General features: G+C 45.7%; 1 protein-coding gene across 1 annotated transcript in view; it reads right to left on the bottom strand.

The window, feature by feature from the left end:
• adcy5 (adenylate cyclase 5) overlaps positions 1-17,639 on the bottom strand; it is a 374,049-nt gene extending 356,410 nt beyond the window's left edge. Inside the window, exon 1 of the mRNA XM_052013051.1 lies at positions 15,424-17,639. Within this exon, the coding sequence (XP_051869011.1) occupies positions 15,424-16,332 (909 nt within the window). The 5' untranslated portion in view covers positions 16,333-17,639. The remainder of the gene's footprint in view (positions 1-15,423) is intronic.
• Between the last annotated feature and the right edge of the window lie 216 nt (positions 17,640-17,855).

The following is a 17,855-nucleotide window of genomic DNA, read 5'->3' as shown; positions in this document are numbered from 1 at the left end:
TAGAAGGCAGAGGGCTGTGGTGGAGAGGTACTATTCTGACTGGAGATCAGTGACCAGTGGTATCCCATAGGAATCAGTGCAGGAACGTCTGTTGTTTGTGATATATATAAATGAGTTGGATGAAAACGTAGGTGGGACGATTAGTACGTCCGCAGACGACACAAAAATTGGTCGAGTTGTGGATAGTGAGAAAAATTGGAAATATGGGTGGAGAACATGGCAGATGTGCAGAATATTAATCCAGACAAGTGTGAGGTACCGCATTTTGGTAGGTCAAATGTAAGAGGAAAGTATGCAGTAAATGGCAGGAGCCTTAGGAACATTGATGTATGGAGGGAGCTATGGACTTGCACCCCAAGATCCCTCCATCTTGGGGCGCAAGTCCATAGCTCCCTGAAAATGGCAACACAACTAGACAGGGTGTTAAAAAAGGCATACTTGCCTTCATCATTCGGGGCACTGAGTATAAAAGTTGGGAAGTTACGTTGCAGCTGTACAAAACTTTAGTTAGATCACCAAATGAGCACAATACTCCAAATGTGCTCATTTCTGGTTGGTGCATTACAGGAAAGATGTGGAAGCTTTGGAGAGGATGTAGAAGTGGCTCACCAGGATGTTGCCTGGATTAGAGGGCGTTAGCTATAAGCAGAGGTTGGACAGACATGGATTGTTTTCACTGCAGCGTTAGAGGCTGAGGGGAGACCTGACAGAAGTTTATAAAATTATGATAGATAGGGTAGATAGAGTCTTTATCACAGGGTGGAAATGTCAAATACTAGAGGACATAGCATTAAGGTGAGGGGGGGGAGGAGTTTTAAAGGAGATTTGTGAGGCGTTTTTTTTACACAGAGAGTGGTGGGTGCCTGGACCATGCTGTTAGGAGAGGTGGAGAAAGCAGATACAACAGCAACATTTAAGAGGCATGCAGACAAGCACATGAACAGGCAGACAATGGAAAGACCCAGACCCAGTCAGATGGGACTGCAGATGACCCCTGCATTACAGCCATTCAGGTTATAGAAATTCACCTAACAAAGTTCACAAATCACTACCTAAAAATCTGAGATATGGAATAAAATTTGCTCTTACGGAATTTATGTAGGGAAAAAATTAATATAAATTCATTTTTAAAAATAAATAAATAAACACAAAATGCAAAAGACACTGTGAGACCCTCTCACTGCTCCCCCTCTGTGATCTCTGCTGCTCTCCAGCTCTTCGCCTGTGTGTGCTCCACCCCCTCCCCCGACCTTCTTACTCCAGCTTCTGCCCTCTTCCTTTCCAGTCCTGAAGAAGGGTTTCGACCTGAAACGTTGACTGTTTATTTCCCTCCATAGATGCTGCCTGACCTGCCGAGTTCCTCCAGCACTTTGTGTGTATTGCAACAAATTCTGTCTATTTTTCTTTCAACTCGCATTTCTTGAACATACAGTATGTAGATAATGCAGCTTTTTTTAGCACTGTAGATTCATTTTGCTGTCTAGCAGGTTTTTTTGCCAAGTGTTTTCCATATTGTTTACTCTCAAGGTGTCTGAAACAGGCCCAGTGAGTTAAAATGAAGGTTGTAAACCTAAACAACCACGTAAAGGAATTTCATGCAATCACAAAGAAGGCACGCCAGTGGCTCTACTTCATTAGGAGTTTGAGGAGATTTGGTACGTCACCAGAGGCTCTTACAAATATCTATGGATGTGCAGTGGAAAGTATCCTAACTGCTTGCATCACAGCCTGGTATGGAGCCTCCAACGCACAGGATCGCAAGAAGCTGCAGAAGGTTATAGACTCAGCCAGCTCCATCACGGACACAACCCTCCCCACCATCGAGGACATCTTCAAGAGGCAGTGCCTCAAGAAGGCAGCATCTATCATTAAGAACTTTCACCATCGGGACACGCCCTCTTCTCATTACTACTATCAAGGAGGAGGTACAGGAGCCTGAAGACCCAAACTCTACCATTTAGGGACAGTTTCTTCCCCTCCACCATCAGATTTCTGAATGATCCATGAACACTACCTCAGTATTCCTTTTTCCTCTGCACTATTTATTTATTTTTGTAATTTATGGATTTTGTCTTTGCACTGTACTGCTGCAGCAAAACAACAAATTTTCATGTCATATGTCAGTGATAATGAATCTGATTCTTCTGATTCTGATGTATTTTACCAAGGTTTGATGCTAGAGTGAAACTTGGTGCAATAGCTGAAGCTGTAGGGCTTGCTACAGCATCTGCAGTTGTTTGTATCTCCAAACCCCACTGCTGGCCATGTCAGCTTCCAAAGCAATCTCTGAAGTGGCCCCCTGCTGTCAACCAGGAGCTGTGGGAGGTACTATCATTAACGTTGAGAGAAAAAAAATCCCGTAGGAACATATCGCCACTTAGAACATGGGATTCAATGGGAAATAGGGTTTCACGTTATGGAAAAATTGCGATATGGACAGTTTTCTAGGAATGTCTCTGGAACATAGCGGGAGGGGAGTGGTGAGAGGGCCTCGCAGTTTCTTTTGTATTTTGTGTTTATTTAATTTTTTAATGAATCTATATTAATTTTTTCCCCACATAAGTTCTGTAAGAGCAAATTTTATTCCATATCTCGGATTCTTGGGTAGTGATTTGTGAACTTCATTAGGCGAATTTCTATAATCTAAATGGCTGTAATGCAGGGGTCATCTGCAATCCCATCTGACTGCTCACGGTCTGGATCTTTCCATTTTCTACCTGTTCAACCCCTCTATAACATGGGGGGGGGGGGGGTCACCTGTTGTTACACTGGCATCTTAGTCAACACAGACATTGTCAGCCGAAGGGCCTGTTCCTGTGCTGTATTTATTGATGTTCTACACTGGACAAACTTGGGTTCTTTTCTCTGGAGCGGCGGAGGCTGAGGGGTGATCTGTTGGAAGTGTATAAGATTATGAGGGGCATAGACAGGGTGGACAAGCAATATCTTTTTCGTATTATTGAGCGATCCAATACCAGAGGGCATGCATTTAAGGTGAGAGGGGGCAGGTTCAGAACAGACGTGAGGGGTAAGTTTTCTACTCAGAGTGGTGGATGCCTGGAATACGTTGCCTGATAGGGTGGTGGAGGCAAATTCACTGGGGGCTTTTAAGAGGGGCTTGGATGGACACATGAATGAGAGGAAAATAGAGGGATATGAGCATTCTGTAGGTAGGAGGGATTAGCTATGACAGCACAACATTGTGGGCCGAAGGGCCTGTTCTGTGCTGTACTGTCTATGTTCTATGTTAACCAATGAGTTACCGCCTTCACTTTCACAACTATCTTTCTGCGAACCTGTAAAGTTAAAAGCTAATGTTATTTTCATCCATTCACAGGCTACAGGATCAATGGCAAAGTCAACGTTAGAAACATAGAAAACCTACAGCACAATTCAGGCCCTTCGGCCCACAAAGTTGTGCCGAACATGTCCCTACCTTAGAAATTACTAGGCTTACCCATAGCCCTCTATTTTTCTAAGCTCCATGTACCTATCCAATAGTTTCTTAAAAGACCCTATCGTATCCGTCTCCACCACCATTGCCGGCAGCCCATTCCATGCACTCACCACTCTCTGAGTAAAAAAATTACCCCTGACATCCCCTCTGTACCTACTCCCCAGCACCTTAAACCTGTGTCCTCTTGTGGCAACCATTTCACCCCTGGGAAAAAGTCTCTGACTATCCACACGATCAATACCTCTTATCATCTAATACACCTCTCATCCTCCGTCGCTCCAAGGAGAAAAAACATTCAACCTGTTTTCATAAGGCATGCTCCCCAATCCAGGCAACATCCTTGTAAATCTCTTCTGCACCCTTTCTATGGCTTCCACATCCTTCCTGTAGTGAGGTGACCAGAACTGAGCACAGTACTCCAAGTGGGGTCTGACCAGGCTCCTATTTCGCTGCAACATTATTGCCCATTCCTTGCCCATACCTTGTTTCCCTTGGTTTGTTTGCTATTTCAGAGGATATATGTCTAGAAACGGAGTCTGGACTTTTCTAAAGGACATAGTGCATCAGACAAGATTTTAACAACAATGTGGTGGTTTCATGGTCTCCGTTACTCCTATCAGATTTTTAAAGATTCCAGATTTAATTAAATATTTAACTGATCTTAAATTCTCCAGCTGCTGTGGGGAGACTTGAACTGACAGTCGTCCAAGTTTGTGCCACATCTGCTCTGCTAAACTACCACAGGGTGATTTAAACTTGTATTAGTTCAGACAAGTTGCTAACACAATAGCCTAACTACAAAGATATAGTACCACCCCACCCCCAAGTGAACTACAAGATGTCTTTCTGTCTACACACTCCAGTACCTATACACCTCCCAAGGTCTAGTTTCAGGATCTTACATCAAAAGGAAAGTAAACCTATAATTGAGATTAATTCCAGGTGAAAAGTTTCTGGTCACTGTTAAATGAACATAGAACATAGAACAGTACAGCACAATACAGGCCCTTCGGCCCACAATCTTGTGCCGATCTTTAAACCTCGCCTAAGACTATCTAACCCCTTCCTCCCACATATCCCTCTATTTTAAATTCCTCCATATGCTTGTCTAGTAATCTCTTGAATTTGACCAATGTACCTGCCTCCACCACCGCCCCAGGCAGCACATTCCATGCCCCAACCACTCTCTGGGTAAAAAACCTTCCTCTGATATCTCCCTTGAACTTCCCACCCGTTACTTTAAAGCCATGCCCTCTTGTATTGAGCATTGGTGCCCTGGGAAATGAATAAGCAGGAAAATGAATAACAGTTCGATTTGATTCATTAACATAGATAAAGCGTTCAAATCTCAACCAAAGTACGAGTATGGGATGGCTGGATTAGATCTTTCAAGTTTCAAACTTTCAGTGCTCACAATATTGGTTTTTAGAAGCCTTGAGTTTAGTGTATAAGTTCCACGAGAGTCACTCGTCACACTTACCTGTACCATCCAGTTTATCATTGGCACAATTTCAACAAAGACCAAGGCTGTTCTTCCCAGTATGCTGTCGACACTTGACAAAGAACCTTCTTGAGCCACAATGAGTCCAAACAATGAGGGTCCTCTCACTCGGTTGTTGGGTAAGGAGCTCCAGAACATCAGTGAAAGGACAGCCAAGTCAGGATGGTGCGTGATTGGGAGGGGTTCGAGGAGGGGAATAATTTTTCTTTGTTCTCCAGGGCAGTAAGAGGTCAGGTTCGTGAATAAAGACCTGCTTTTGAAACCAAAGACTTATCAGTTCTTGAAATCTGCCTCGTGTGCTTCGTCTGCGATTGAAACTGAGATAATCAGCAGCAAATTGTGAGTTAAGAACTGGGTAACATGTAAACCAGGAGGAGCTGATGCCGACGGAATAGTAAACAGCTTTTACCATACCTTGTGCGTTAGAAACCAGAACACCCAGTTGTTATAGAACAGCATATCCTCCAAAGCTGACGTATGCCACCACAGATGTTCACTGAACTGTGACTGCATGTCCAGTGTATATTTGCCAGATATATCCACAGTGCAGAGGAAAGGTCACAGTTTTGATTAGTTCACATAAAGGTGCGAATCACACAAACACAGACATGAAGGAAATGCTAATATTGATGCAATTTCAGACTCTAAAGCACATCTAGAAGTCATAAAACATCAGACAATGTATGGAAAAAGTTACCAACCAACCAGTGAACACTTCAACTCTTACCTCCAGCAATATCTCCTTCCTCAAGAGCTTTAGTCTTGGGTTCAGTTCATCCTTTACAATGCTGTGCTGAATGTTTTTTTTTAATTTCATAAATGCAATTTATCCATAAAAATATATGGAGGACATACAGTACAATCAGTACATGTCTTTACATTCAATTTGCCATCAGCTCAATGCATTCACTGTACCATCCAGTCAATACATTCTCTTACAAAGCACCATTGCCAACATGCCTACTGTTCACCCGTGAAGCGTTTGAGAGGCTGTTATACAGGACCCAACCCCTCAGTGTCCAGTGGCAGCAGGACCCTGGACTGTGGTCCTTCCCCACCAACCCTCCGTGGTGGCTGCACCAAGCTTTAGTTTGTGCCTCTGCACGTACTCCTGCAGCCTGGAAGGTGCCTGTAGGCAGCTGAACCTGTGCCGTTCACGTGTCTTAACGATTTTTTTCCCTGAATGTGGCTTCACCTTTCGGTTCCTTTCTGCTCACCCTCCCCTCACTGCTGCCACAGCACAATGAGAACTTACCATACCCCTCCATGCACCTTGAGTAAGGCCGTGGCAGATCAGTGAGACACAAGGCACTGCTGCCTTTACGTCAGAGTGAGCATAAAATGTAGGGACATGAAAGCTGGACCTGGTTAACATGGGAGACCCTTATTTCTCTCATGGGATTAAGATAGTAGCAAGTTGCATCAAAACACATGGGAACTGAGGTATCCCATTCAGCTCTTTGAGCCTATTGTGCTTGGCTCTATGGAAAACTTTCACCCCAACATGGAAAAAATAGTACTGAGCAAACAAAACACATAAAACACATAGGAACAGATTCAGCCCATAAAGCCTGTTCTGTTTATAATCCATGGCTGATATATACCACAATTCCATTCAGTTGTCTTACTCCATCTCCCTTGGTAACCATACCTAATCCACGTTGTACAACAAGGCTAATATACATGCCATCAATGCAAAGCTAAATCACCGAAACTCTTCAAAAGCTTCATTTCTTCCACATGGCTTAGCTAGCAGTTGGAGCAATGAACAATCTGCTGGAAGAACTCAATGGGTCGAGCAGCATCTGTAGGAGGAAAGGAATTGTTGGCATCTCAGGTCGACCCGCTGAGTTCCTCCAGCAGATTGTTTGTTGCTCCAGATTCCAGCATCTCCATTCTCTTGTGTCTCCACTGTAACACTCCACTGTGAAATCTCTTCAAGGTATGCCGACTTTGAAGAAGGGCTCCCACAGAACTCCCATCAGTGAGACTCTCTCATTGCTCCCCCTCTGTAGTTGGGAGTTGCTTGGTCCACTAGAGAGAGAGACAAGCAGCACAGGAAAAGGCCCTCTGTCCAGACCAGGTGGGTTCACAGTTCAGTCTTTGGACTGTGCTGAGCTGGTTGATGCTTTCCAAGGCAACCACTTTGACACCATACTTCGCTTCAGTCCCCCTGGGTTAGGAAAGGGAAACTAGCTTCTAGTCATGATTGCTGATAGTTATTGGTTGAGGGAAAAAAATTAGATTGCATTTATGAAGCACCACTGAAGACGTCTCAGCACTAAATAAAGTACGGTTGAAGGGTAGTCGCTGTTGTAATGAATGCGTGTATAGCAAGCTCCGACAAGCAGAAATGTGAAAATGACCAGATAATCTGTTTTCGAACGACGTCGTTTGGGTTGAAGTATTTCAAATTCAAAGTCGAGTTTATTGTCATATTCACAAGTACATGTATGCACAGGTGCAATGAAAAACTTACAGCAACATCACAGGCACATAGCATCAGATATACAATATTCACAAGAAAAACATAAATTAAATATAAATTATACACAATTTTTACAAGAAAGGACACAACTAGAACAAAAAGAAACAAAGTCCATTGTAGTGCAAAGTGGTGACAGTGTTGCTATACTGAGGTAGTGATTAGGATTGTGCAGGTTGGTTCAAGAGCTGAGTGGTTGAAGGGAAGTAGCTGTTCTTGAACCTGGTGGTGTGGGACTTCAGGCTTCTGTACCTCCTGCCCGATGGTAGCTGCGAGAAGATGGCATGGCCCGGATGGTGGGGATCTTTGATGATGGATATTGCCCTCTTGAGGCAGCACCTAATGTAGAATACTACCAATGGTGGGGAGGGATGTGCCCGTGATATATTGGGCTAAGTCCACTACTCTCTGCAGCTTAAGTTCTTACACATTCGAACTGCTGTATCTGACCATGATACAACCAGTCAGGATACTTTCAACAGGACATCTGTAGAAGTTTGTTGGAGTGTTCGGTGACAGGCTGAACCTCCTTAACCTTCTAAGAAAGTAAAGACCCTGGCATACCTGCCTTGTGATTTGCCAGGATTCTGGGGATTAACACCTCTGCATTTCTTCAAAATAATGTCATGGGACCTTTTAGATCCACACAAAAGGGCAATCAGGGCTTCAGTTCAACATGTCATCCAAAAGGTAAAACGTTGCACTGAGAGTACAGCACTCCTTCAGTATTACACCTTTTGGAGTGGTTCTTCAACTTGGAACCTTCTTGCAGAGAGACAGAAATACAGCCAACTGACCCATTCAGCAGAACAAAAGCAGAAGGGTATTGCCAAATTAGAAACTGGCACAGAACCCAAGTTCTTCTTTCAACCTTTGACCATCAGCCCAATGCAGGGCTGACGGCATGTGGCAATGCTCCTGGAGCTAGAAGAGTAGCGAGCTCCCCTAGCAACATAGCCAATGGCTGTTCTTCAGTGGTCACCACTGAGATATAACCAGCCACTCAACTCACCTTTGCTATGTATGATCTTTCTGTGTTCCATTAGCTGATGAAATAAGTGACTGTGAGAACTAAGCCACAAATTGGTCGGTACCTTCTTACAGAAGGTTTTGATGAGTAAAAGTTAGTGAGGGTCTAGGGTAAGTAATTGTATTTCCCAATTCAGGGTTTCTACTGGGCTCAGTGCATCCTGGCAACACCCTAGTTGGCATTCAAACTAAACTTGAGGCCACCACAATTTCTATCGGAGTCTTGGACCAATACTTATCCCTGGAGCAGACTGGTGGTTTACCTGGTTGCCATGCGTGAGCCACTGTGTGTACATTGGCTGTTATGTTCCCATGTGACGGTAGTGACTATAGCTCATTGGCTCCGGGGATCCCCGAGACTGAAAACCAATACAAGCTGCCTTAGAAGCCATCTCCTCTGGGGAAGATGACTTAAAAAAAAATCCAAGGACTCCCATTGTTGATCACTATCAAACGATGCCAGCTGTAAAGACGTCACTGGTGGGCAGAAATTCCGACCAGAGGCTGTGCTACATGTGGCCAAATTGTACTGCCTGCGGGGGCTCTTACACTTAGCAGACGGAGCCCTGTCTTCAGAAGAGAAAACGGAGAAAAGTGTGGAGGATTTCAGGAGGTGCCATTGTAACTGAGGGTCAGTGGGACACACTCCAAACCCTACAAACTAATCACAGTGCCTCCACTCAGTGGGTGCATCTCTTGGCTGACCACAGATGTCACCAGCTCGTGCCCTGTCCTGGGCTTTAACCTTCCAAGGAAAACTTGCTCAACCCTCGAACACTTGAGCCGAGGCCAGGGAAGATCCAGGCACTTGTTCCACATGAGGAAAAGCCGAAATTGTGACTATAACTACCCAGCGGGGAGGTTAGTGGTGTAGCGGTTAGTGCTGCTCATATTTCCAGGGAACTGGTTCGATCCTGACCTTTGGTGCTGCTTGTTTGGAATTTGCCCATTCTCTCCATGGGTTTCTCCTGTACAGTCACACAGCACAGAAACAGGACTTTTGACCCACCAAGTCCATGCTGACCATCCAACACCCTTCTACGCTAATCTCATTTTTTTTTATCCCCTCCCACAATCCCACCATCTCTCCCGAAATTCTACTGCAACTACACACTGGGGGTTAGGGGAGAATTTACAGAGGCCAATTAACCAACCAATCCGCACCTCTTTGGGACAGAGAAGAAACTGGAGCACTTGGAGGAAATCCATGTGGTCACACAGGGACAACATGCAAGCTCCACACGGACAGCACCAGAGATCAGGGCCAAACCCCAGTCGCTGGAGCTGTGAAGCAGCAGCTCTACTGCTCTGGTTTCCTTCCACATTCCGAAGATGACCTGGTAGGTTAATGGGCTATGATAAATTAGCCTCTTATGTAGGCTAACAGTAAAGGGAGTCAAAGGGGAGTTGATAGGCTGCAAGAAAGAATAAGCTGCAGGGGGACAAGGAAATAAGGAGAGGTGAAATGGGACTGGTGAGATTGTTCCCTTGGAAGCTGGATAGGTCCCAATGGGCATATGACATCCTTCTACATTCTTATGCCTTCCCAATAAAAAATTCACCACTGCACCTCCTGAAGCCACTGAAAGGATTGTTAACCTCGTCCTCCAACTGTGAATGAACTATGTTCTGGAATTGAGGACTCACAGAACACCACAACTCACCAAAAATAAAAGACAAGTAAACGGTAAACCCAGTTCAAGCACAAAGCATCGTACCAAACTGCTGGGGGCCATAACTGCTTTCTCCAAACTGGGTGAAGGTGAGGCAGGCGGGCAGTAACATCTGATACCTATCTAAGGATCCCTCTGGAATGTGCACATTAGGCAGCAGCAGAATGTGTTGTGCCAGGATGGTTGAAATCTTCTTTCCGTCCCAGCCATGACTGCCCTCACACACAAAAATATGTCGGAATGTAAATCTGATTGTTTTTGAAGGGATGTGTTAATCACACATATAGCACACATACGTGTGCATCCATAACACGCTTAATAAGTACCAGAGGGCTGGGGTTAGGGTTAGGGTTAACCAGCTGATGCCTTTGGCCCTTTGAGTGGCACCAACAAATAGGAATGAGAAGCTACTTATAACGTGTCAGCAAGCAAAGGAATAAAATGACTTAGTTATGGTAACAACGTCCTTTTAAATGAGCTAACATGCATGTACTGGGGGAAATAGTGAAGTAAGTAAAGCATTCACTGAAGACGTACAGAATTATTTTTTATCAAATTGGCTGGTTTTTTTTCATGTATTGACCCAATCATAGTCAGCACAGACAATGGTGGGCCAAAGGGTCTGTTGCTATGCTGTACTCTTCTATGTTCTATAAGTGCTTCCCCAGCCATACGAATATATACAAATAGAGAGGGCATTACGTGGATCTTGATCTCCTACAGACAAGAATTGAGGGAGAGTTTCAAGGTTGCAAAGCCTCTGGTGGAAGCCTAATTTGGAGATGTTCAACATTTCTTGGATTGCTATGTCTAACACTCAGTGGAGCATTCTTCTTTGGTTACAGTAAGAAGTTATCCTGACCTTCTCAACATTCTCTATCCATTGCTCTTCCTTGTAAATCACTGCAGGATGAGCTAAAGAGGAAGCATGCTACAGTGGCCAGACCACACTCAGTAAACATCCAGCTTTGGTCATCAGAGCTCAAGGGATATAATAAGGTCCTTGTAGAGATGGTGCAGGGATGGGCAGCCTAACTGAATCCTGACATCAGCAGGTTGCAAGCTCCTTTTAGATAACCCCGTTCCTTGATCATTGAAGAGCAGCATGCTTCACACTTATAATCTCAACGGTTATTGAACCAGAGGTTTACTGCTATAGCTGTGTCCAATACATAGCATGGTGGACACACATCATCTCAACCCTTTACATAATCTGCTGGCTAAATGGAGAAAATAGCCTCTCCCACCCCATGTCAATGACACAAGTTGTAACTTGTTGGATTTGCAATGTACTAAATGAAAATCCATGCTCTTTTTATCAAAGGCTCAACACCCACTGTGCTGCATGTGGGTTGTCTGGAGAGCAATTTTCATTGCTAAAGTCCTTTAAGGTCTTTATACAAACTTGGCAAATCCGAGTAAATCTCCATTTACAATCAATGGGGTTAACGCACAGAAAACTGGTAAATGCTCATAAACAGCAGAGTAACAGGAATGCAATTTCTGCCATAATGGGACTTTCTACATGCAAAACACACCCACTCCACTCTTCAGAAAGATATGCTAAAACTGAAATTGAGGACTCAAAGAACACCACAACTCACCAAAAAGACAAGTAAATGGTAAACCAAGTTCAAGCACAAAGCATCGTACCAAAATGCTGGGGGCCGTAACTGTTTTCTGCAAACTGGGTGAAGGTGAGGTGGGCGGGGCAGTAACATCTGATATCTATCTAAGGATCCCTCTGGAACGTGCATATTAGGCAGGAGCAGAATGTGTTGTGCTGGGATGGTTGAAATCTTCTTTCTGCCCCAGCCATGACTGCCCTCACACACAGGAATGTGTCGGAATGTAAAAATCTGATTGCTTTTGAAGGAGTGTGTTAATCACACATATAGCACACATACGTATGCATCCATAACATGCTTAATGAGTACCAGAGGGCCGGGGTATAACCAGGTGATGCCTTTGGCCCTTTGAGTGGCACCAACAAATAGGAATGAGAAGCTACTTATAACGTGTCAGCAAGCAAAGGAATAAAATGACTTAGTTATGGTAACCACGTCCCTTTAAATGAGCTAACATGCATGTACTGGGGGAAATAGTGAAGTAAGTAAAGCATTCACTGAAGACGTACAGAATTATTTTTTATCAAATTGGCTGGGTTTTTTTTCATGTATTGACCTGACAGTCCCAATGTGTCTCCACCCCCTCTCCTCCCACCTCCGCACCCCATTAACATTATACTTACCCGCCCACACATCCTCAGTCAAGAAAGGAGCATGTTTATTTTGCTGCAGGATTCAGAGACTGAGAAGCAGAGATGGTGTTTCCATGGTAACCCACCATGGCATCAGGGCCTAGAGCCAGGCATCAGGCCTACCTCTTACACAGCTGTTTTGGAAAGTCAATAATTGTAGTATTTATGAGGCACCAGATACTTCATTATTTCCTTGCTGGGGGAGAAAAAAAACTAATGTTACAAGTTACACCTTGGGAGCTCACTTTAAAAAAATCCCTTCCTCATGGACTTCCACAGCCAGACATTCAATAGCTCTAATGAGGCATATGGTTAATGATGCCAGAACTCCATTTGAAACTGGAAAACAAGGAGCCAAGAATGCAGTAGACCAAGGTTTATCATTTTAAAGGACTCTAATCAAAATGTTTTTCAATTACATGGCATTTTGTAATTGGAATTAATTGAATAAAGAAGATTCCATTTGCCTCTGTCTGATCCCTCCACTTTAAAATAATAATATATTACCTTAAATTTGACAGTGTCCAGTGTAATTGTCGTCAACATCACTGGGTTAGCAAGAGGGTAACAGTATCATTATCTTGTGATTCATGCTGGAAGGTTCATGTTTCTGAAGATGAGGCCGCGTTGTGACCCTTCCATGTTCAAATAACTTGCCGATGCTCTCCTTCTGGAGCACGAGGGCAGTCTACCTCTACCGACATCGGACTTTTCCCAGAGCAAAGCTTCAGTTCTTCCAATGTATCAGTGTTGAGGAGGGTACCTTGGCTGGGGGAGGGAGAGGGTAACCAGAACTCTGTACATAATGCACAGAATCCGTCTGTGAAATAACTTCTCTCCCTCTCTTTCTTCCTCAGTACCACAACTACATTCATCGTTGAGTGCATCAGCCAAGCAAGTTAGAGAAACAGGAACCAAAGAAACCAAAGGGGCAATCCGTGACATACCAGATACCTAAACAAGTGTCAGCGACATGATTCCAAATAAAACTGCAACAACTAAATGTTTACATTGTAGTCCTTAAAGAGGGTTTTTGAAAGATCAACCCCAGGTTAAAGCAAATTTAGGTGGTATTGTGAGGAACAGATCCTTTTGCAGAAAAAGAAAAATAAACCAGTACATGTAACAAACCATTATCCAGTATATTTGTACCCAGCACATAGCAACAAATACTGTACACAGAACATGTGGAAAATTGCAGCATTTATTGAATCGGTAACAACAAGTTCTAGTCAGGATCGATAGGAAAACTGCAAGAGATTATGTTTGTGCAAAAAAATTCCACTGTTCTTTTTGCTGTGAAATGGAAGTAAGAAATAGCAGCAGGACCTGGTCTCCTGTGTCTCGAGCCTTCTCCCCCTTTTAGTAAAGTCTACTCCACTTTATCTCACTGTTCCCAGGTCCCCAGATCCTCTGGATGAAAATGGATAAGTACCTCGACCATTCTGAGGGTGCTGCAGTGAGGGTGTGTGCAAGAATTTTATTGTGACGATTTTGCTTGGGCACATTATATACATTACACAGAGAGGATCAATCTCAGTGTTTTCAAAGATAACTGAGGGGCTCTGAGCTCTGCCGAGATGAAACTAACACCGTCAGACTTCAATAAAGGGCCACAGAATGCATTCTGTGAGCGGCTGAGCATGCAGACAATAATGACCACAAGGGTGACACCCTACCTAAGCAGAGTTTGCAGATCTCTCTGGTTTAGGATGTGCAGTGCAAGTGGTCACACCATCCGCAGGTTGCGGAAAAGGGGGAGGAAAATGTTCAATGCTTACTAATGTGCCAGAATAATAGGGCAATCCTCCTTTCAAGAAGAGCACCAGGCAGCTCACTCAGCCTAACAACCGTAGGACTTACTGGCGACACAGTAACGTCAACCCAGTTGTTTTATATCAATACCTTTACAACACACATAGACAAAAAGAAACCCTCTTTGCAAGTTTTTGCAGAACGGGTGGAAACTCCCCCCTACCCCAACTCAACAATTAGGGAGTTGGAAAACCAGCCAATGTTCACACAAACCATTTGGTGACATGCCTAGACTGTCACAATACAATGGGATGGCATGAAGAAGCAGTGATTGGGGTTTGTAAATGGCCTTGGGAGGAATGTGGTTAGTTGGGAGTGTGGTTAGCCCTGTTCAGAACACCTTCCCTCAGCAATTCCACATAGTGTGTTTATAGGATTATCAAGTCTTACCAAACAGGTTATTATATAGAAGGATAACAGCACAAGGAGCTTGCAGGGCAGGAGGAACTGTGTGTATTTGATACCAGAGTTCCATACACCCACCTCTGCCAAATATCGGCTCCCCTACAAACTGTATGCAACCCCGCAGAAGCCTCCCCCATCACACATAAACGGGTTCCAACTAAACCATCCTGTCAACATCTGTTGACCAAGAAAACCTTAGCCCACTTCTGCAGTATATTCCATTCTTTGGGCTCGGTGTATCTGCGTTCTTTAGAGCCACTCTGAGCCAGTGTTTCCCTTGATTATGGCTGTTTGATTACAAGGTAAGGGACTGCGCAAAATCACTGTGAAAACCTTGATACCAAGAGGAATTGAACAAGATCAGACTGAATACCCAAAGTGCCTGAATAAGATCAGATCAAACATCTTGATACCAAGAGGACCTGAACAAGATCAATCTGAACATCTTGATACCAAGAAGAAATTAAGAAGATCAGAATGAACATCTTAACAACAAGAGGACCTGAAGAAGGTCAGAACGAACATCTTTATACCGCGATGAGTGGAACAAAATCAGACGGAACACTTTGATACCAAGAAAACTGAAACAGGTGCAAGGACAGCTTTTCACAACCAACGTTGATTTCTCAGCCACATCCCTGTCCACCGAAGACTGGATCAGTGACCTGACCTGATCCCAGACACCAGCACATACATAAACACCACCACATACATAAACATCACCACATACATTCAGATACAACTGGGCCTGCGGTGACTCCTGGTTCCAAACCAGTTGTTGGGCTTTTTCCGTCTTACCTGCTTCCACAGAAAGGAGTCGGCTAGGTTTCTCTTCCACGAGATGCCCAGGTGGATGGCGGAGAGGAGGATGCCGCTGATCACCGCCGCTCTCATGCGGATGGGCAGCAGGGTGTAGATGATATAGATGAAGAAAACGGTCCACCAGACGCCCTCGGAGGCGGCGCGGGGCTCGACCTGCAGCACGCCCACGCTCTCCACCGCCAGCATAACGGCCACCACCAGGTAGCAGATGACCCACATGTGGTCCTGGTGGAAGGCGTTGCGGTTGCAGAGCAGGATCAACAGCAGGGTGAGGAGCATGGAGGACCCCAACACCAACAGGTAGGCCAGATGGCGGCCGCCCGCGGCGCAGTAGAAGGCCAGCATGACCCCGCAGAGCAGCAAGAAGACGGCCATCAGCATGGTCAAGCTGCTCTGGTTCAGGCGGAAAAAGTAGCGCTGGTACAGTCTCTCCAGCTTCTCCGACTGGAATTTTTTGGACTGGAGGATGCGGAGGAGGCCGTGGCAGCAGCCCGCGAAGGACAGGTCCACATCCGAGGCCGAGAAGTCCACGTCGGCCAGCCGGGAGCGGGCTCTCTCCTCCAGCCCCACCTCCACCGACCTGGGTCTCACCTCGCCGTCCAGGCGGACCACGTTGCTGCTGCGGCTGCTGCCCGCCGCCCTCTCCCTGCCCACCTCCTCCTGCCAAGCCGGCTTGGACCTCAGGCTGGTCCGGCAGCTCTTGCCCGCCAAGGCGGCCGGACCGTCCAGATCGCCCACCTCCCTCCAGCGCTTGTCGCGGCTGTGGCCGGAGGTCGGCGCGCCGTTGGCTCGGGACTCGGGGCTACCCTCTGCCCAAGCCGCACGGTGCTCGGCCGGCTGCTGCGCTCCGACGCCAGGTGGGCTCACACTGTTCGCCCTCGACATGGTCCCGGGAACCCTCTTTTTTTTTGTCTCCGCAACTTCTCCGCGGCCAGCCAAAACGAGCTCCCTCCTTCTCTCCTTGGATCAGGCCGAGCTCAACTGCTTCGCCATCCTCGCACCACCACGTCTTCCCTGTATCACCCAACTTTCAGGTGGATTATTTTGGGTTTGTTTGCCTTTCTTGATTCACCCACCGCGTCAAATGCTCTCCCCTTCCATTGACTGCAAGGCCAATCCCAAAATCCCAGCCCTCTTCTCTCTCTCTCTCTATTATTTTTCTGCAACGCCGCTCCTTTTTTACACTAGGACAGTAATCTCGAGATATTCCCTTGTCATCAGCCACCGGAGATCCCCAAGTAGATTTAGGTAGAAAAGATTCCGGGAGTCGGTTCCATCTCTCGCCACTGAACAAACATTGACTGGTTAAGATGAAAGCTGACCGTTTTTGCAATGCTAGGGCATAAAACAATGCAACAAACCGTCCCAAGAAGGTTCGATTCCGTGAGTTAAGTCCACAATAAACGATCCACAGAGTCGGTGGTTCGGATCCCAGGAAACTTCAGGGATTGTTTTTATTTTGTTATAGTCCTGGAAAGCGACGGTCTATTTTCTCTCTTTAGTTATCACCCTTTCCCTTTCCTTCCTGGGTAGTAGTTATGTTTCTTTAAATTCTTCATCCTTATAACTGAGAGGAGGAAGAGAAATGACCATTGATCGCCTGTCCTATGCTGGGCGGAGCGTGCAGAACCGGCGGGCGAAACGTGGTAATCGCTTCTACTCTGAAGGCTGGGAGAGGGAGCAGCGCCAGATGCTTCATGGAGAACACCGATGCACATCAGACGGTGGAGACTGGCTATTCAGCTCGGCCTCTTCGTTTCAAAGCATTGTCCCCCACCCCCTTTGACAAACAAAGACGGACACCGAAATCAGTCTCGACCACAACAAGGCTAAAACATTCACCAGCAGACGCATTAACAGTGTATAGAAAACAGAAGGCTCCCACGTTGTAAGTGTGCAGATGTTACTTTTATCTTTTCTGGCTGTCCCTTCGCAGATTCAAAGCAATCCTTTAATTTGCAACGAAATGCAGAGAGCAAAACCTCAGGCATCAAATATAATGTCTCCTTTTCTCTGGAATGGTTGGAGATTGATTATTTTTTCCCAGTGGCTTTGCACGGGTCCAGTGATCCGTGTGGAGGAAATGCACTGAAAGAAATAAAGCCCTTATTTTGCATAAAATAAAATAATAAGATAAATTGGAATGAATGGAGCCAGCCTTGTCTGCGTTCCGCTGGAAATGGGCACTGGCGATCGGCTCTGCGCACCCGCTTTCTGCTGCCCGTCAACCAAACTTGATCCCGGGCCAAGTGCCCCCGCCTGGCTACAGGAGAGGGCCCGCCTCCTCCCCGCTCTCATTGGCCCACCGCCTGCCTTTGATGTTCACTCCCGGCCCCCTCGATTGGCCGAGCGCCGCGAGTGGCCTGCGTCACGGCGGCTCATCAGGTTTAACTGCGGCGAAGGGGCGG

Source organism: Pristis pectinata, chromosome 1 (genome assembly GCF_009764475.1).
Source record: "Pristis pectinata isolate sPriPec2 chromosome 1, sPriPec2.1.pri, whole genome shotgun sequence".
NCBI classification, from domain to species: domain Eukaryota; kingdom Metazoa; phylum Chordata; class Chondrichthyes; order Rhinopristiformes; family Pristidae; genus Pristis; species Pristis pectinata.
Note: the sequence above shows the minus strand (reverse complement) of the source record. Positions and strands in the feature narration are given on the sequence as shown.